The sequence below is a fragment of the Nyctereutes procyonoides genome, unplaced genomic scaffold (assembly GCF_905146905.1).
Source record: "Nyctereutes procyonoides isolate TBG_1078 unplaced genomic scaffold, NYPRO_anot_genome, whole genome shotgun sequence".
Lineage (NCBI taxonomy): Eukaryota > Metazoa > Chordata > Mammalia > Carnivora > Canidae > Nyctereutes > Nyctereutes procyonoides.
In genome coordinates, this window is record NW_026575140.1 from 18826348 (window position 1) to 18847297 (window position 20950).

General features: G+C 49.5%; 1 protein-coding gene across 1 annotated transcript in view; it reads left to right on the plus strand.

The window, feature by feature from the left end:
- Positions 1–20950, plus strand: part of PLCG2 (phospholipase C gamma 2) — a 151646-nt gene that overhangs the window by 41925 nt on the left and 88771 nt on the right. Inside the window, exons 3-5 of the mRNA XM_055306868.1 lie at positions 14165–14308; positions 16324–16417; positions 17515–17562. Of these exons, the coding sequence (XP_055162843.1) occupies positions 14165–14308; positions 16324–16417; positions 17515–17562 (286 nt within the window). The remainder of the gene's footprint in view (positions 1–14164; positions 14309–16323; positions 16418–17514; positions 17563–20950) is intronic.

Below are 20950 nucleotides of genomic sequence, written 5' to 3' on the forward strand. Positions count from 1 at the left end.
TCTGGAAACCCTGACCTGGCCTGTTGATCATTAACAAGGTGGAAAGGTATTTCTGCCTGTCTTATCTAATGATGGACTCTGGCAGTGGGAGCCCTGAATATCCCTGGCATCTCTCTCTACCTGCTGAGACTGGGCTTCAAAGAAAGGATCCACCTTTGGCTGGACTCTAGCCTCTTCACTTCAGGGTTTTCCAAGAGGCTGTTGTGGGAGCAGCTCTCTCAGGAATGGAAAAAGGAAGGGAAAAGAGCCGGGCCACCTTGCCCACAGCCCTCTCTCTGTGAGACGCCTGTGCGTCACTACCCTGCTGTCTTTGGCATCAGGGTCCAGGCAGGTGGCCCAGTGAATGACTTCAGTTTCCTGAGCCAACTGTGGAAAATGGGGGTTTGTTCCCGAGGTTGGCAGGATGAGTGAGGAGACAGTGAAGTCAGCTCTGGCACCTAATAAATATTCCGTAAGGAGGGTCCTGTCTGTTCTCCATCCAAATCAGGTGCTTCTACCCTGGGCTTGACCTTGGCAGGGCTCCATCTGCTGCTAGTGGAGTTGGTAGGTCAGGCTGTGCGAACGCCTCCCTGCAGGAGCTGGCATGGGTGGTGTTCGAGAATGCTGGCCCTGGAGCTGGCAGGCGGGGCTCAGAGCCCCCCCAGTTCACTCAACCTGCTGGAGCCTCCATTTCCTCCTCTGCAGAATGGATGGGTTGATAACAGTGACCACTCCCCTCTAAGGGCTGCAGGCGGCACCCCTGAGATAATGGACACCAAGCACTTGACTGGTGTTTGATAGACCAGGAGCTCTCAGAGCCCCCATTGCCTGTAAGGGTTTTGGCCCTGGGATCCTTGCAAAGATGCTCCTGAGAGCCAGAATCCAGCAGAACCCAGCTGGGCAGGGTAATGAGCTCGGGGGTGAAGGAGGTCTGCCCTGGAAAAGAACTCTTCCTCCTCTTTGTTATGGTTAAGAGGACAGGCTTGGGAGCTAAGACTCCTGGGGTTGAAATCCTCACTCGACTAGTGTAGCCTTAGAAAGTCACTGCATCTCTGCCTCCGTGTCCTCCTCTTTGGAATGTGGAGGGCGATCTTAGCCCTACGTGAGCACCCATGTGTCTGAATCCCTGGAATACTGTTTGGCTCTACTAGATGTTTCTGTAAATGTCCCTTCTCTTCCCTTCCCTTCCCTTCCCTTCCCTTCCCTTCCCTTCCCTTCCCTTCCCTTCCCTTCCCTTCCCTCCCCTCCCCTCCCCTCCCCTCCCCTCCCCTCCGTTTTTTTCTTCTCTGGTTTCCTCCGAAGCCAAGAGGTGGGTAGGAAGATGAGGACCAGCATTTTCCACGGGAGGATTCAACATCAATCAACTTGTGGAATTTTCTTGGAGTTGAACCGAATCGCCTGTGTTCTCAGAACCTTTCTTTTCCTATAAAAAGCAAGGACAAAGCATCTGATGGGAAGAGCAATGTGTTTATGTGCAGGGCTGCTCGTTGGGCTGAGGTTAGGGCCATGTGTGTTGTAATGAGTGGTTGCTGCTGAGAGGGGTCCGCGTTGGCTGTCCCCTGGGGGGCCATGCCAGACTCCTGGTGGACGTCCCCAGGAACCGTGTTCTTGGCCAGCGACATTGTTGCCCGTGAATGCATGGGCCCCCGAGCCAGGCCTGGCTCCAGCCCCACTGTAGGCCACTTCCTCTGGGTTTCAACTGGCTTATCACAGGGCTGCATAAGCATCTATTTCTGGCCTGCCTGGAAATAGTCTGGATCCTGGCACAAGGCACGCATGGACTCAGTTCCTGGGATGGAGAGGCAGCCCAAGGGGATGGGGTCAGGAAATCTCCCTACAGTGTCCTCCCTGGGGAGACTAAGCCTTGGGTGCCATGATTTTCAGACCGGGACCAGGAAACAGGAATCACCAGTGGGAAGGTGGTTCCCTCGGTCCCTTTTGGTCTCTGAGTGTGTCAAGGAAAATATCTGTTTGATATTAGCATTCTTAAATTTTTATTATTTATTTATTTATTTATTTATTTTTAAAGACTTTTAAAATTTATTCATGAGAGACCCAGAGAGAGAGTGAGGCAGAGACACAGGCAGAGGGAGAAGCAGGCTCCCTGCAGGGAGCCTGACATGGGACTCGATCCCGGGACTCCAGGATCACACCCTGGGCTGCAGGCGGCGCTAAACTGCTGGGCCACCTGGGCTGCCCTGGATACTCTATTTTTTAATTGAAAAATTTATTGAGATGGGTAGATTCACATAAAGTTGTAAGAAATAACACAGATCTCATGTAGACACTACCCTGTTGGTGCCAGTGGAACCATCTTGCAAAACGGTAGTGTGCCAACACAGCCAAGGTACGAACACTGATTCAGCCCACCCTCCGTCTCATCCACGTTTCCCCAGTTTTACTTGCACTGCGTGTGTGCGCATGCACGCGCGTGTGTGGGCATGTTAAGTTCGATGCATTTTTATCACATATGTGTGTTCTTGTATTTGCCACCACGCTCAAGACCCTGGGTGGTTCCATCCTGACAAGGATCCCTCTTAATGACCACACCCACCTCCCCAAGTAAGGTATCCGTATGGTAAAATGCACAGTGAGTGTAAGATCCAATTTATACGGGAGGACACCTGTGACCACAACCTCCCTTCCCCCAACCCAGGTCAGATCTAGACCACTCCCCACACCTATTGCCCCCAGGAGGTCCCCACCCTCAGACTTGTCTCCATCCGTGAGTCCTGCTTAGCTCACTTGGCCTCATTCCCTCGAATCTTTTTTTTTTTTCCCTCAAATCTTTAATTTTCATCTCTTATAACCCAGAACCACGGTGTGTGTGGGGGGTGGGGGGGAGTGGTCTGTGGCATGTGCTGTTTCAAGGCAGAATTTAATAATGTCCTATTTCCACTGCCTTTGTGTTGTCCAGTGCCTGTTATATATGGTGGGTGGAACTGGGTTTCTTTTTTTTTTTTTAATTTTTATTTATTTATGATAGTCACACAGAATGAGAGAGAGAGGCAGAGACATAGGCAGAGGGAGAAGCAGGCTCCATGCACCAGGAGCCTGACGTGGGATTCGATCCTGGGTCTCCAGGATCGCGCCCTGGGCCAAAGGCAGGCGCTAAACCGCTGCGCCACCCAGGGATCCCTGGAACTGGGTTTCTTTTTACCCAAAGACAAACTCCTAAAATATAGGTATATATTCAGTTGAAAAAAAGATGAGTTGATTTGAAGACAGATATTGGACAGAGCCAGCACTACTATGCAGGTGTGGCAAACTTCATAGATTTGATGATCAAATAACATTTGAGGAATAATGTCAGAGGCATGTATAGCTCAAAAACAAAAACAAAAACAACAACAAAAAAAAACACCAAATCCCACACCCAAATCAAAAACTGGTCCAGTGTGGGTGTGGTGGAGCGGGATCTATATATAGTCTTGGTCCAGTAAAGGCCTTCTGTGTAATTTTGATAAACAGTACTGGTTTAAAGCAGAGCCGATGAAAACTTCCAACAGGCTGTGTATAAGATGGTGAGCTGTTCCAGAAGGTCTTAGCAATTTTTGTTCTAGGTGCATTTCACCTGTTCTATAACTAATACATATTTTGAAATGGACTCATTCTTTTTTGACTTAAATTCATATAGAAGGAACTTTGATCCTAAAGATTAGAGGTGCCAGATGTGTATTTTTTCCCAATTCATATTAAAATATGTCACAATTAAGACATAACAAAATGTGGATTTTAAGACATAACAAATGTGGATATTATGTGGATTTAAGTTCCTTCCGCAGGATCCCATGTTGGGATTATTCCCACTGAGTTTCCAGTAGAAGGGAGAAAACTCAAATTCAAGTAATCCTAGAACAGTGAATATTTGAAGAATTTTGTGATGTTCGGTGTTTGGGATTTTAGCTGGCTGGTTCATAAAGCCCCCTCTCTTTCTCATCTTCTTGTGAACTTGGAAACAACTGAGAAGCCCAGATAACTAATACACAGTGACAAGGAGGCCTGCTCTGTGTGCACCTCCTGGGGAGTCTGGCTTGGAATGGTCTCTGGCCCCTGACCTGCTCACTCTGTCTCTGGCACTGGTGGACAGTGCCAGGGAGCAGGGCAAGGGATGTGGTTCCTGGGGGACAGGTCAGACCAGAACTGGACATGGAGGCTGAGCTGGGCATGTCTAGTTCCTCCTGCGGGACTCCTGTCTCCCCTGGGGAGACAGGTTCCTGGAGGGAAGAGGAGCTCAGCCAGTGCCTCCAGTATCACTGAAAACTCTGAAACATCTGTAAAACAGTTCATTCAGCACTTATGTATGAATACAAAGCCCAGCAGTAACAGAGCTCCTGTGGAAACACAAGCCTGGGATATTCCCCACTAGAGATCATCACAGTCTCTACGATTGCTTCTTTCTTAATTTTTTAAAAAATATTTTATATATTTAATCATGAGAGGCATAGGGAGAAGCAGGCTCCCTGTGGGAAACCCAAAGCGGGACTTGATCCCAGGACCCCGGATCACGCCCTGAGTTGAAGGCTGATGCTCAACCACTGAGCCACCAAGGTGTCCCCAATTGTTTTTCTTTTTCTTTTCTTTTCTCTTTTTTTTTTTTTTTTAAAGAAGATAAGGGCAGTCTCCCTCACCCTTGCCCCCAGTCCTTAGGTTTTCAAAGGACTTTAATATCTAAAGCCCATGAAAACAGTTTACGTTTTACCAAGTTCTTTCAGGTGTATATGTCAATGGGATGATGGATCTTCATTCCCATTTTACAGATGAGAAAATAGAGACTAAGGCAGAATAAAGAAATCCATCCCAAGATGGACTTTAAGCGCATGTCTGCTAGATTCTTCCAAAGTTGGGCGCTTTCAGCTCTTCCATGTTGACCCTGTTAAAATTGTTCTGCAGTGCATCTCACTTGTTCATCTGTTGATCAGGTTAGATGCTGTCACATATGTGCAACAACCAACACTCTTGGTTTTTAAAGCAGAGTCTTTCACTGAGACCTGATACCCTGAGACAAAGTGAAACCCAGCATTGGGGAAGGTGTTGTTGGAAGGTGGTATGAGAACGTGCATCCCAGCAGCGAAATTAACCTTGACTGAGACCTCCTGGGGGCCACGGGGTTCCTATTTAGTGTAATTTCATGTTATTGGCAGAGCAGCTCGGTGAAGGAGGTAGTGCACTCATGGTTGGCACAGGTGAGGAAAGGACAGAGAAGGGACAGGGTTTGCCCAAACATCCAGGTGCCTTTGGGGTGACTTGTCCAAGCCCCGGGACTTCCTGCAGGGCTTTCTCCACTGCCGACTCCCCACCACTGGGTTACCTCCAGCCCTCAGGACTCCACCAAGTTGCACACCCTCAGAGCAGCCTTCCTTCCCCTTGCTGGGGAGAAGCCCCAGTGTAGACCTGGTTCCTCTCTGAGGTGTTTGGTGTGGTTGGAGGCTTACATGTTCACGTGCTGGTGTGGAGGGGGTCTGTCCTGCCCAGGCTTCTGAGGGTGGGGAGTGTGTCTGTGTGCTTCCGCCCAGCACATCCTCGGTGCGATGCTTAGCCACTGAGCCTGGCTGATGGAATGGCTGATGGGTAGACAAGAGAGTGGGGATATGTGTGGAAAGGTGTCAAGCTCCCGTGGTCTCCTTTCCTCTTAAAATATGGCTGGAGCTTCCCTGAAGATGCTTTTTTTTTTTTAAACAAGATTTTATTTATTCATGAGACACACACACACACACAGGCAGAGACATAGGCAGAGGGAGAAGCAGGCTCCCTGTGGGGAGCCCTATGTGGGACTTGATCCTAGGATCCTGGGATCATGACCTGAGCCGAAGGCAGACGCTCAATCACTGAACCACCCAGGTGCTCCCCTGAAGATGCTTTAAGTCTGTCGGCAGATAGTACCACTCGAGGGCAAGTGTGGGAATCAGGGAAGGGGCACGTGCCTGGTGTGAGCAGGAGGATGTTCCAGGAATGGGCGGCAGCTTGAGAGTGGCCCAGAAAGGAAGCAGGGTTTGAAGAATGGGGTCATGGGGACAGCCAGCAAAGGGGGTGGTGGTGTCAGGTGGGAGAGTGGGAGGAGGCTGGAAACCCCAAGTGTGTGTCTGCAGGTGATGAGTGGGGAAGGCCGTGGGAGGGTGGCCGGACCTGGGGAAGGCCCGAGGTGATACTGGGAAGCTAAGTTTGTGCAGAGATGAGGCCTCACTTCTGTGGCTGTGTTATCTCACTTCTTCAAGCAGGAAACACGGCTGCTGAGCCCCACCACAGGAGCGCACATGGCCCGAGCTCTGGCCACCAGAGCCTACTTTGAAAATAAAGTCGGTCATCTTAATGACTCTGTGCCTTTGGCAAAAATTTCAACCCAAGCAGATCAAGCCTACCATTTGCTTGTCATCCTCCCTACCAGGAACCCTCATTGTCAGCAAATTGGCAGACTTCTACGTGTACAGATAGAGGTATTCCTCCTTAGCTGAGTCTAATACATTCCTGGAAACATGAGGGAGAGCATTTTTTTTTTTTGGATAGCTGTCTGTTATTTCCTATTACATGGATATAAATGGTGATGCATTACCAACTGATTGAAAAAAAAAAAAAAAACCACAACCCATCCCCAGTATTGCTTAATACCCTTAAACACCTGGAAACCAACCCATCAGATATACCTTAATTATTTTACTTTTTAAGATTTTATTTATTCATGAGAGACACAGAGAGGCAGAGACATAGGCAGAGGGAGGAGCAGGCTCCCTGCAGGGAGCCCAATGTGGGACTTGATCCCAGGACTCCAGGATCATGCCCTGAGTCGAAGGCAGACGTTTAACTGCTGAGCCACCCAGGTGTCCCAATTATTTGATACTTAATGAACTTGTTCCTGGGCATGTTTGCAAAGAGTATGTAGGGTACTAACTATATGGTGTTGGTTGTGAATTTTGATTTTTTTCCTCTACTTTGCAACTTGATGACAGTGAACTAATCTGTTGAAAATACCTGAGGTGTCCTCTAAATTGGACTCTGGTAGTTGGCTTGCGAGAAGTAAATGCTAGGACTTGAGCAGGACTTACTAGGGTGGACAGGACACTAGGTTTGATGCGTGTTGATTTTCAGCATTGGGAGTGCTAGACTCGGTCATCTTCTGTTGTAGGCTGATACACACCAATATTTTCATTGGTGCCTGTGCACGAACATCCTACAGCAGGTATAATCTGGGTAGTATGTTTTGTGTAAAAAATATTTGCAAGTTAGAGTGGTATTTAGTGAGAATTTGAGTGATGATAGACACCTGTGCACAATATGTACATACACATGTATGAATGTACATGCAGACAGACATGTGCAGATGTACAGACACAGGCACATGCCTCCAGTACCCTATTTACATAAACTGTTGCGGATTTTTTTTTCCCACATCAGTACAGATGGATCTCTCTTTTCAATTTCTTTTATATATATATATATATATATATATATATATATATATATATATATATTATTTATTAGTGAAAGACACAGAGAGGCAGAGACACAGGCAGAGAGAGAAGCTGGCTCCATGCAGGGAGCCTGACATGGGAGTTGATCCAGGGACTCCAGGAGCACGCCCTAGGCCGAAGGCAGGCGCTCAGTCACTGAGCCACCCAGGCAACCCTCTCTCTTCTCTTTCCACAAGTAAATTAAGACGGTGTGTTTTCCTGAGACGCCTGGGTGGCTCAGTGGTTGAGTGCCTGCCTTTGGCCCAGGGCATGATCCTGGAGACCCTGAATTGAGTCCTGTATTGGGCTCCCTGCATGGAGCCTGCTTCTCCCTCTGCTTGTGTCTCTGCCTCTTTCTCTCTGTGGCTTTCATGAATAAATAAAATTTAAAAAAAAAAAGACTGTGTTTTTTCCTGTACCTTATATAAGTCTAGCTTTACTCAGTTGCATTAATAATTTAAAAAATAATAGCTAACAAGTACTTAGAAGTTACTACATCTTTATTAGTTGTAGTTATGAGGCACTACTTTATTTTTTTATTATTTTAAAAAATTATTTATTCAGGAGAGGCACAGAGGAAGAGACATAGGCAGAGGGAGAAGTAGACTTGCTCCTGGGAGCCTGATATGAGACTCGATCTCAGGACTCCAGGATCACGACCTGAGCTAAAAAGGCAGATGTTCAACCACTGAGCTACCTAGGCATCCCTACTTTTTTTTTTTTTTAAGATTTTATTTATTAGAGCACAACTAGGGGGAGTGGCAGGCACAGGACTAGCAGGGCTAGCAGTGAGTTCCTGCTGGAAGCATCTGTTAGAAGCTGGGATTCAAACCCAGACCTGCTGGCTCCAGAGTCCATCCACTGGTCACCAGACACATGCTTCACGTGACTCGGGTGGCAAGTTTGCAACCGGGCACTAGAATTTGATTTCCGCTGCAAGTCAGAAAAGTGATTTGGGATTGACCTAGTTGCGTGCAGGAGGCCTGATCCCCCTACCCCTCATCTCTGCTCTGCACCCCATGCGCAGTGGGATCATCACTGAGCAAGGTGCCCCGGTGTGATGCAAGATCAAATACATGGCAACAGAACTGACCAATGGGCCCCTCAGACTTTGTTGATCACTAAGGAGACAACCACCCTAGCTGGTGAGGGATTTCCTTCCTGCCTTTTTAGGGCTCCTGGTAACCAGGAGGGTACTGCATAGCGGGCATCCCTCTGATTCGTCTGGAGCTGGGCCCTCCTTGCTCAGAAGGCCTGGGAAGTAGTAGTAATAGTCGTGAAGGGCTTGGTAGAGCCACAGGCCCATCTGCAGCTGACTTTCCGGCTATGAGTAGTGCCCTCTCTGGTCCGTGATGGCTGGACAGCCCCATGGCATGAAGGAGGCACCTCACAGTTAGGCCCGCAGCCCTGAGAGTATGGACTCAGGAGGACGGCCTTCCACTCCTAGGAGAAACAGGTGTTCACACAGAATCTTGTATGTAAATGTTCACAGCTGCACTATTCACAGTAGTCAAAAGGTGGAAACAACCCAAAAACATCCATCGACAGAAGAACAGTTGAAGAAAATGTGGTCTGTCTGTTCTAGAATATTACTTCTCCATAGAAAGGCACGAAGTACTGACACTTGCTATGACACAGACGAACCTTGAAGACTTTATGCCAAATGAATGAAGCCCCATACCAGAGACCACCTCGTGTAGAAATCCCTTTATATGAAATGTTCAGGAAAGGCACATCTGTTAGCGGATGAAAGTAGGTTCATGGTTGCCAGGGCTGGTGTAGGGACAAGAGGGAAATGGGGAGTGATAGCTACAGGGTATGGGTTACTCTTTGTGGGCATGAAGGTGTTCTTCAATTGACTCTGATGGTGATTTGCACAAGTCTGTGAGTACGTTAGATGCTATTGAATTGTGCACTTGAAATGGATGACCTGTATGGCATGTGAACTGTACCTTGATAAAGCTGTTACATTAAATGAGAATATGTTCTCTATAACCCCAGAACCACCTGCTGAGCCAGGATGCCCTCGGGGGTGGTGGTAAAGAACTCACAGGGGCAGTGACATCTTGTCCTGTCTCCATGCGGGGAGCCCAGAGAAGCTGTCCTCTGCAGTGCCTGGGAGTTGGCCACATCTATTACTGCCTGAACTACCTACTGGGTCATTGATCCCTCAAACATACTGATCCCTGTGTCTCATGGGGGTAGCATAGAAACTACCAGATTGATGACCTGATGTAGCAGAGGCTGCCATGGGTTGGACTCTGATTGCTATAGCATTCACTTCTGTACATTGAGGACAGCTTGGTGTGAACCCTGCAGCCCTCTGCTTGAGGACCAGGAAGGTAGGCCTCAGACACAGCCCTTGACCAACAGCAGGTAGGGTTTGGGGATAAATACCCCAGCTCCCAGGATGCCTGGGTGGCTCAGTGGTCGTGATCCCGGGGTCCTGGGATCAAGTCCCAGATCAGGCTCCTTGCATGGAGCCTGCTTCTCCCTCTGCCAATGTCTCTGCCTCTTTCCCTGTGTCTCATGAATGAATAAATAAAATCTTAAAAAAAAAATACCCCAGCTCCCTTGCTCTGTGGTGGGGCGAGGACTCCCAAGAACCCCTGTGGGGTCATCTCCAGGTGCCTACAGAGGGCCAGCTTGATGACCTAGCAGTCTCCTCCTCAGCAGCTTTCCATCCCTATCTCATGTCCCCACTCCTCTCCTGGTGTTCCTGGGATCATCTCCCATGTAAGAATCTGATTCATTCGTTCCATGGGTACCCGAGTTCCTGCTCTGAGCCAGGCTCTGGTGCAGGTGGCACTGAGGCTTCAGCTGTGAGTGAGGGGGACAGACACACGATCCCTGTTTGCCTGGGGCTTGGAAGAGGATGCACATCCCCAGGTACATGAACCTGTAAATACAAACGTGCAAGGGAGGGGCTGTATAGGGTGGTTATAAAGGTAACAGAATGAATCGTTTCAGAGAGGGTGGAGAAGTCAGTCAGGTGAGATCACAAATACAGTCAGCTGATGACAGAGGAGCCAGGGCAAGCCGGTGCAGAAGGCCTGGTCTTTCAGGAGCATCACCAAGGAGCCTGTCCTTCCCCAGGTTGGGGCAGGGGGAGTGTGGTCCCCATGATGTCATGCAGGTGATCGGCCCTGCTGATGTGGTGGGTGCCTGCAGCCCTCTTGCAGGCTGGGCCTGGCTCCCAAGCAGGGGTCCTTGCTGGTGCTGAAGGGGAACCCAGGACCTCTTGCCTCCTTAGGGTGCCCATTTCTCTTTTGTTCTCTTGCCATGTCTCACGCTTCTTCCTCTCTGACTTGGTATGTGTGCGTGTTCGTGTCTCCCTCCCTCCTTGTCTGGGGGGCCTGCCTGGTGTCTCTGTCCCTCTTTGCCCTGTCTGGGTGTCTTGTTTGTGTGTGCATATCTCCATGTCCACCTCCCACTGTCCCATTTCCAGTGCCTGTCCCAGGCGCTCTGCCCCCTTTCCCCATTCAACAGCTATTTATTGGGCTCCACTGTATACCAGATACTGTGCTAGGGCCCGGGGTGCAGTCCTGAGGAAGGGAGCACCTTCTAGGGAAGAGGTTCTGAGCCCATGGAGTCCCACCCACAGGTGCTGCCTCTGTTCAGGGCTGTGGAGAGAGGGGCTGCTACCATAGCAAGAACCGGAGGGTTTTCTGAGTTCAGTGGTGGTTGAGCTGAAACTGGAAGGGGGAACTTGGAGGTAACCAGACCCAGGGCATTCCTAGCAGAGCCCACAGCACGTGCGGATGTCCTGTAGTCGGGGTGACCCCTCACTGGGTGGCTGGAGCACGGAGGGTGTGGGGCCAGATGGGGCTGGTGGGGTCCACACCGGGCCTTGGATCTCAGTCCTAGGAGCACTGAGATGTGTTCAGAAGGTTTGAAGCCCAGGAGAGGTGTGAACATATTTATTTATTTACTTTTTAAAGACTGATCTAGAGAAGAGCGTGCACATGTGAGTGGGAGCAGGCGCAGAGGCAAGGGGAAGCAGACTCCCTGTTGCGTGCAGAGCTGGGTGTGGGGCTCGATCTCACGACCCTGAGGTCATGACTTGAGCCGAAATCAAGAGTTGGGTTTAACTGACTGAGCCACCTGGGCTCCCCACATGAGCGTATTTAAGTTTCATAAAAATGGCTCTGGGAGTAACTTCTGGCTCCTTCGCTAGGCCAAGCAAGAGATCCCAGTGGCTTGGATTATGGCGTTGGCCATGGGAATGGAGAGAAGTTGACTGAGTCAAGCATAATTTAGAAAGTAGAACTGGTAATTGCCTCAGGATAAGGTCACAGCATGTGAAATTTTTTCTTCATGTACGTGTGTCAAGTTTTTATTATAATTTCACCATAAGAAAAACTCACAGGAGGCCAATTCAAAGATTTTACCAACAAGGACAGTAGATAACCACTGCTAGACTTGATAGGAAAAAAATATATATATATTTTTGCTTCAAGGCGTGAGCATGTTGACTGGCAAAGGTTGGTGGGTAACATTTGAGGAGAACAAATGTCACCACCTTTCATGTCTTAGATGAGGCGAAAACAGTTCAATCGGCAATGCCAATTTCCTCCTAGAAGGCTATAAATTTCAGTGCACAAAAAGGGTCTGTGTTTTGGTGTTTGTTTTTGAGGAGTGAGGGAAAAGAGAAAAGACTCCAGGTTTCTGGGTTGGGTCAAGGGTGGGGATCTGGTGCCCCACCCCCCCACAGGGTTTAGAGGCACCCCCCTCCCAAAACAATAGGTTGAGAAGTGGTTTTTAAAACTTACTGGTTTGCAACAATTTTAGACTCACGTGAACGTTGCAGAAATCCTACAGGATTTCTGTGTCCTGTTCATCTGGCTTTCCCCAGTGATAACGTCCAGTCACCAAACTCAGGACTGACACTGGTATGGTATGATTAAAATACAGACCTGAGGGGCACCTGGGTGGCTCAGTTGGTTAAGCGTCTGCCTTCAGCTCAGGTCATGATCTCAGGGTCCTGGGATCAAGCCCTGAGTCAAGTTGGGCTCCCTGCTTGGTGAGGAGTCTGCTTCTCCCTCTCCCTCTGCACCCCCTCCCTCCCCACCCCCAATCATGCTCCCATGCATGTCTCTTTCTTAAATAAATAAAAATTTAAAATATAAAAATAAAATAAATTGCAGACTTGGTTTTCTCTATTTTTTTCTGTGGACTCGAGTTTTGTTTTGTTTTGGTGTGTAGGTCTACAGAGTTTTCTCCCATGTATAGGGTTGTGGAAATACCACCACACAGAGGGTGCAGAACCGATGCCACTCATTTAAAGCCTCTTTACATTTCTTCATGACTCCTGTCCACCGAACTGTTTTTGGTCCAACCAAAACAAGACCCATGGGAAGAAAGAAGAGAGCTTCCCGTTCATTCCACCCCTCTCTCCCCTAATTGCATTCACTGCACCCAAACTCCCGTTGCTACCTGTGGAAACTAATCAACCCTGCTTTCCTGCTGATCAACCCTGACTCTAAATGACTTCATTCACCTGATTCCTCCATCCCAGGTCCAGGCTCCCTCCCTCTCCTCTCATTTTCAGGGACACCTTTCTTTCCTGCTTCTCTCTTCCGTGCAAGGACTGAGATATATGTGCCAGAACTCTTATGGTTGCAAGGGTAGAAACTCAGGTCACACTAACCAAAGCTAAAAAAAGAATTTGCTATGTCATGGAATTTGCATTTTCTAGAACAGGTATGGTTTCCAGTGTGACTGGACCTAGGGGTTCAGTCTTTTCCTGGGCTCAGTCTTTTCCTTCTACATTTGGGGAACATGCTCCCTGCTGCCCCCAGACTCCTGTTTTATCAGCCAGGCAGCAGCAGTAGCAAGAGAAATTTTATTAATATTTCTGGCCAAAATAAGTCCCAGGAAGATGCTGGTATGCCCAGATCGGGCCATGTCCTCGTCCCTGGACCAATCATGGTGCTCCACGGTAGGGCCCCTTGGCTATTCCTAGGGTCCCCTCTTTGACGTGTGATAGGTGGTGAGGAGAAGCAGATCAGCTTCATCTGAAACGTGTGGAATGGCTCTGTTCCAGGAAAGGTGCTTTTTTTGACAGAAAAAAGAGGAGGAAGGGACTGGTTGAGCTTGTCTATTTGTGATGGACCATGGTCATCCTGTGGCAGGGAGGGAGCTCTCCCTTGGGTCAGGTGGCCATCTGTGGGGAGGAGGGGTTGGTTGCTCCTGGGTGATTTGGCCATCCTGTCGGGGGAGGAGGTCACTCTTGGATCAGGTGGCCATCTCTGGGGAGGAGGGCTTGCCCTTAGGTCTGGTGGCCATCTTATGAGGGGAGGGGTCACTCTTGGGTCACATGGGCATCTTGTGGGGTGAGGGGTCATCAGACACTGGGTCAGGCAGACATACTGTGGGGGAAGGTGTCTCCCTTGGGTCAGGTGGCCATCTGTGTGGGGGAAGGCATCTCCCTGGGGTCAGGTGGCCATCCTGCCCAGTTTGGCTAGGAAGGGACTGGAGTCACACAGCATCAGGAGTTACAGGGAGGACAGATTTCCTTGTTTCTGTTGTCTGTTGCTATACCAGCATCCCAGTACTTAGTAGCTTTGAACAGCAAGCTTTTTACTTATTTGCATGTAGACCTGCGGCGTGGACAGGACTGAGGGGCTGGGGAGTGCAGGAGTTGGGCGGTGCTTGTGGGGTGGGGTGCGGACTTGTGGCTCTATCCTCAGGTGGAGTGAACTCCAGCTTCTGATGAGCCTGTCTCAATTGTCTTTTAGTGGATATCATGGAAATCAAGGAAATCCGCCCAGGGAAGAACTCTAAGGATTTTGAGCGTGCAAAAGCAGTCCGCCAGAAGGAAGAGTGCTGTTTTACCATCTTGTACGGCACCCAGTTTGTTCTGAGCACACTCAGTCTGGCAGGTGAGTGCACCTTCATGCACTTTTCTCCTTGCCTATGCCTGGCTTCCTTCCTAGGACATTCTCCAATAGCAGAATGCTCACACCTGCCTGCCCCCTTCTGTGTGTTTGGAGGCATCATGGTTTTGAATTCTAACCCTGCCCCTTTCTAGCTGTGTGCCTTTGGGCAAGCTACTCAACCTCTCTGAGAGCTGCAGTTTGCTCAGCTGTGAAATGGGGAGAACTGTAATGCTTGCCTCATTGGGGTGTTGTAAGCATTATGCTAAGGTCCTGCTTGGTGCATGCAGAGAACTGAAGGCAGGTTATATATAGTTTTTGTCCAGCAGAGCCTGGCCTATTCCCCTAAACTGGAGAAACTACCCTGGAATATTCTGTCTCACACATATGCGCATGCACATACACAGATGCACGCATGCACACACGAACACATAGTACACTTGCCACATGCATACACACATATGTGCGTGCATACATACACTCACGTGGACACATGATCCGGAGGTGAGATTTCCAGCTGTCCCCATGAATCCACCAAAAAGCCAAAGGGGCCTCTGAGAGGCCAGAAGATGAGCTGCAGAAAAGCTCAGGCACTTCACTCAGGAGCAGAAGCTTGTCACTGCCTTCAGGTCTCATCTTAGGATTTATTGACTTAGAACCATTTGTGCAACTGTGAACGGTGAAAGAGAAAATAAATCCCATTAAAAGTAAACCAAAGCGGAGGGGAGATGATGAAGGCTAAGCAGTGTCAGGGGCATTTAAATTAGGACCAAAAAGCTCTTGTTGATTTGCTTTTGTACTTGCTCGTCATGCACCTTTGAGCATGCACTCTGCACGGGGCTGTCCTAGCTGCCACTGTTACAGAGCTCACAGTATGCTGTGATAAGAGGGATACTCTAGTCACAATACAGCATGCTATAGGAAGACAGAGGGCCAATGTCAGGGAAGCTTTGCAGAGGAGGTAACTTTTAAATGGGGTTTTGAGGCATCAGTAGGAGTTGGGAGGAAAGAGGGAGACCCATCTGGGGAGACAGTGTTATGTGTGTTGAGGGCTTAAAGGAGGGGAATAGCGAGCTGGATGTGGGAATAATGAATGGATGTCTGATTGATGGTGTGTGGCTGGTGCAGAGATGGGCAGGAGAGAGGGGCCTGTGCCCATGACCTTCAGAATTGTGTCCACTAGCCCTGCTGCAGGCTGAGGCCCGGTTGTTCTTGGTAGGGAGACCATGAAAGCCCAAGCAAGTCTTAGAGTCCAGGATGCCAGCTCTGGTGTCTTTCTTAACAGAGCTCTAGAATTCAGTAGAAAGGTCCAGTAGAGAGATGAGCAGGACCTGGATTCAGATCCCAGCTTCCCACTTACGGGCTCTGGGACAGGTGTCCTGACACTTCTGAGCTTCATTTTCTCCTCATTCCCTTGGGAAGAGTAGGAGCAGCAACCTTGGCACATTCTCATCCAGATAAACAAGGTACCTGGTCCTTAGGACATGGTTAGTAACTCAGCGAGGTGTTTGCATTGCTAACTGATGAGGAAATGAGGCACAGAGGGGTTAAGAAACCAGCTGAATGTCACACAGCCCTGAAGTGATGCAGTGGGACCCTGTCAGTGATGCCAAGCTCTCACCTACTGCTTGGCACTACCTCTCTCCCCTCTCCCTGGCCTTGACTAGAAGAAACAGGAGATGCTGAGGATTGCTCAGGATTGTGGTGTGAATTATCCCAGGCCTGCACCTTATTCACTGACAAAAGCTAAAACTCTTGGGGGGGGGAGGTCATACTTGTCACCCTTGCCATAGAAGGGACATCTTGGGCATGTGGCTTCATCTCAGACACAAAATGCAGGTCTTAGAACCACAGTGATGTGAAGGAGATGCCTTCTTCATGTCCTTGTGCAAAACGGGAATCCAGCACTGGCTCCTCTTGTCCCTATGGTCTGTGTGGGGCTGGGGCAGCCAGGGCCCTGATCTCTCTGCAGAGGTCTTCCCAGGGAGTAATAGCATCTCTGTTCCTGTTCACCTCTCCAGCTGACTCTAAAGAAGATGCGAATAAGTGGCTCTCTGGCTTGAAAATCTTACACCAGGAAGCGATGAGTGCATCTACACCCACCATTATTGAGAGGTATTGACTTTGCCTTTTTTTTTTAAAAAAAGATTTATTTATTTATTCATTTATTCATTCATTCATTCATTCATGATAGACATAGAGAGAGAGAGAGGCAGAGACACAGGAGGAGGGAGAAGCAGGCTTCATGCCGGGAGCCCGACGCGGGACTCGATCCCAGGACTCCAGGATCGCACCCTGGGCCAAAGGCAGGCGCTAAACCGCTGAGCCACCCAGGGATCCCCTCATTTTTTTTTTTTTTTAAAGATTTTGTTTATTCACGAGAGACACAGAGAGAGAGAGGCAGAGGGAGAAGCAGACTTCCCAAAAGGGAGCCCGATGCCGGACTCGATCCTGGGACTCCAGGATCATGCCCAGAGCCAAAGGCAGATGCTCAGCCCTTGAGCCACCCAAGTGGCCCATTGACTATGGCTTTTTATCTTGAGTGCCCACATTCATTTATTCTGTTCCCTTAGCCAATGTGAGTGAAGAAAAGAAAAATGGGACATTTTATCTTCGAGGCTCACTGAGTGTCCTGCAGGGAACAGGTTCTCAGTAGAGGCTGTGGCCTCTCCAGCATCTCGTCAAAGAGCCGTCCCCCCACCTCTCTCTGGTGGGGTAAGGAGTGTACTGAAACTGAGATGGAAACATGTTGTTGGAGGGGAGGACCGGGGAGGACCGAGGGCTTCCTTCTTACAGGATTAAGAAGTGGTTCCACCAAGTCATCAGAGGACTTGCAGGATTTGCCAGCTGCTCAGGACTGCCCTGTCCGTGTGTCAGTGTCGTGAGGTCCACACAGGATTGGCGTGTGGATGACTGTCCCCTCGGTGAAAACCCTCTGATCTGCACCGTTTTTCTCATCAGCCTCTCGGGCGATAATGATCATCATCAGAGAGGATTGTCAGTGTAAAGAATGCCAGCCTGTACGAGTTGGAGGGGCCTCTTGGCTCGGCTAGGGCGTTTCAACCACAAGGAGAAAACCGCTTCTTCCCAAGCTGCTCAAGTTAGCAAGTTGGAAAGCTTTTCTTGTTTCCAGAATCCTTTGTCCCCATTCCATAGAACTGATGGAGACTCCTGCTGTTTACTAACTGTCTCTGTCTCAACTCTCTTCCCAGTTGGCTGAGAAAGCAGATTTATTCAGTGGACCAAACCAGAAGAAACAGGTAAGGATGTGTTCATGTTTTTGTGGTTTTTCTCCAGATCATCTTGGCCTCTGACGTTCTTTCTTGGATCAGTGCAAGGCAGTCAGAGCATGTTTTGTGGTGTGGAAAGGTCCCCGTGAAGTCTGGTTGGACCAGCGAGGTCCCAGATGCTCTGCCAAGCGCTGAGGGTTGATGGTGACAAATCCTCACTTCTCTGGGGCCTTACTTCTGTGGATTTTCAGGCCACTCGGCAGAGAAGCTGTCTCTGCATAAGAGCCCTTGGATCTTATCCTTGAGGCTCTCACATTCGAGCACCTTCTGTGTCCAGGGAGAAAGGAGATCGCCATGTGCCTGCCCTACTTCGTGGCTGGAGAGAGGTTGACCATAAAGCAGTAACCCAGGGTGACTCATGGCAGTTAAACGGGCCGGGTAGACCTGGCTGGGGGACGTGAGAGACACGAAAACATGTAATTCAATGTACTTGTTCCTCAGAATAGTGTGATTTGGGGCCCTTCCCCGTCAGCACACATGGTGCTCTGTGCCAGACATTTTTTATAACAAACAAGGTTTGACCTTGGGACTTGGCAGTGTTATTTCCTTACTGATGAGAAATTATTTCCTTCTTGATGGACGTAGAATTGCTCCTGGCCTGTTCGTATTACCACTAATACTGGTACTTGGAGAACTTTGGGTCTCTCTGTTTGTAAGCATGTGTGAGGAGGAGACAAACAGGATAAAGCCCTAGAGGGGGGATCCCAGCAGCGAAGTGTTTTCTGGTCTAACAGTTTGAAAGAGGTGATAGCAATTTGTATTTCTGTCTGTGGTGCAAGGGGACACCCCTTTCACCGTGTCCTGTATCACCAGACCTTTGGTGATCTGATGCGTGAAAGGCAACAGCAGGTGTTTGCTTAAATGTGTATTTATTTGAGTGAGATCGAACATTCTTTCATCGATTTTTTTTTTTTAGGCTATGATCCAGTTATTTTTTTAAAAAGATTTTATTTATTTATTTGACAGAGAGGGAGCACAAGCAGGGGAAGCAGCGGAGGGCGAGGGAGAAGCAGGCTTCCGTGGAGCAGGAAGCTCGACCTGGGGCTCGATCCCAGGACCCTGAGACTATGACCTGAGCCAGAGGCAGACACTGAACTGATTGAGCTGCCCCACACCCCTGCTCCAGTTATTATTAATAATGTAATGATAAAACCTGCCATTTATGGAGCACTCGGTTTGCCACACACACTGTGCTTAGCACTTAAAAATCATTGTATAATTTTCACCTTGCACAAGACCTTTTTAAAAAATTTTTATTTTTTAATTTTTTAAAAAGATTTTATTTACTTATTCATGAGAGACCCACAGGGAGAGGCAGAGACATAGAGGGAGAAGCAGACTCCGTGCAGGGAGCCCAATGCGGGACTCGATCCCAGGACCCCAGGATCACGCCCTGACCCAAAGGTAGATGCTTAAACACTGAGCCACCCAGGTGTTCCTTAAATTTTTTTTAAATGATTTTCCTTCTGGGATGCCTGGGTGGCTTAGCGGTTGGGCATCTGCCTTCAGTTCAGGGTGTGATCCTGGGGTCCTAGAATCGAGTCCCGTGTCGGGCTCCCTGCATGGAGCCTGCTTCTCCCTCTGCCTGTGTCTCTGCCTCTCTCTCTCTCTCTCTCTCTCTCTCTCTCTCTCTCTCTCTCTCTGTGTGTGTGTGTGTGTGTGTCTCAAGAATAAGTAAATAAAATCTTAAAAGATTCTCCTTCTTTCTATTTGTTGAGAGATGTCGGCAGCTAAGCTCTCCAGCTGTTCCCTGGTGTCCCTTTCCACCTCTGAGGCTCCATCACCTGGTGATCTCAGAGCTTGGGCTTGTCTCCTGGTTTCTTCCACATATGCCGTCCGAGGGGCTGATGGAGAAACAGTCGCCACCAGTGGTGAAACGTTCAATAAGGTTTTTAGGTCTGCCAGAAGTGCACCGCGTGTCGCCCTGTCCATCCGCCCTCCCTCCCTCCTCCGTGTGCCAGTGTTTGCTGCGTGCGGTCCCACGCAGCAGGCTGCACGCCTGCGTTAAGGAGGTGGATCTGGAGAGGCCGCACTGCAGGACTTGGTTCACACTGGTCTCTTTCAGCCTCCGAGGTGGGGCCTCCCTGATGTTTCCTTTCTGGGTGGCTTCGGGGTGATTCATTGTTGAGGTTGGCACAGGGATGCCAGAGGGAGCCCTCCCAGGCCCCCTCTCCATGCACGGGTGCTATAGGGCCGTTGATTCGGTTTGGGGGTCCCCCTCCGTCTTGTCGAGGAAGGGCAGCCTCCCTCCAGCTGTCTTGCTCAGAATGGGTTCCTGCGCAGCCTTCATAGAGACCCGTCTTTCCGTTGGCTGGCCCAGAACCCTCGGCAGAGGGGAGGTCTGTTTCTGCCTCGATGCCTCCCGCTCGCCCTCCTGGGCCTTCTCCGCATGGGCAGAGGCCCCGCTGCCCTGTCATCGTGTGGAAGATCCACCTTTCCTGTGGTTCTGGGAGGCCGGGAGGGAGTTTTTCCAAAAGGAACTCTGACCAAGGAAGGTACCAGTGAAAGAGCAACTGACTTATGCTCCTCCCTTCCTGTCGCCCACGGCTGGTGGCTGGTGGCATTTCCTGAAGGAGGACAAAGGAGTGGCAGAGGCACAGCAAGACTCTGGCGGCGGGAGGCAGGCGGGCTCCCGGGCCTTCCTGTCGCCTGCACACCTTGTCTCCCTGTGGAGCACCTGGGGCAGAGCGGTGGCCGCTGGCCCTCCTTGAGAAGTCGGCTTGCACCAGCCAGCGTGCCGAGCATGTTGCATGCTTCTGGAATGCTCGCAGGCCACTGAGCTCGGTACCCTTTGACCCGTTTCTTGAGGACACAGAGGCCAAGCGGGGTTATCTGACCTGTCTGCAGCAACCCAGCTTGCCAGGTATGGCACCAGACTGTCTGAGTCGATGCAAAAGGAGCCCCCACACTGTAAAACTATGGCCTGAACTTTCAACTTATTTTCATGTCGTTTGATTTAAAAGAAAGGGTTTCCAAGTCTTACCTTTTAACAGTGTTGCTTTTTTTTTTTTTTAAAGGTTTTATTTATTTATTCATGAAAGACACACAGAGAGAGGCAGAGATATAGGCAGTGGAAAAAGCAGGCTCCCTGCCAGGAGCACCATGCGCAGGACTTGATCCCTGGGCCGCAGGATCACACCCTGAGCCAAAGGCAGATGCTCAACTGCTGAGCCACCCAGGCGTCCCATAGACAGTGGTTATTGAATGAACTCAAAGCTTTTCTCTTTCAGCTTGTTTGTTTATTTTTTAAAGATTTTACTTATTTATTCATGAGAGAAGAGAGAGAGAGGGGCAGAGACCTAGGCAGAGGGAGAAGTAGGCTCCTCACAGGAAGCCTGATGTAGGACCATGGCCTGAG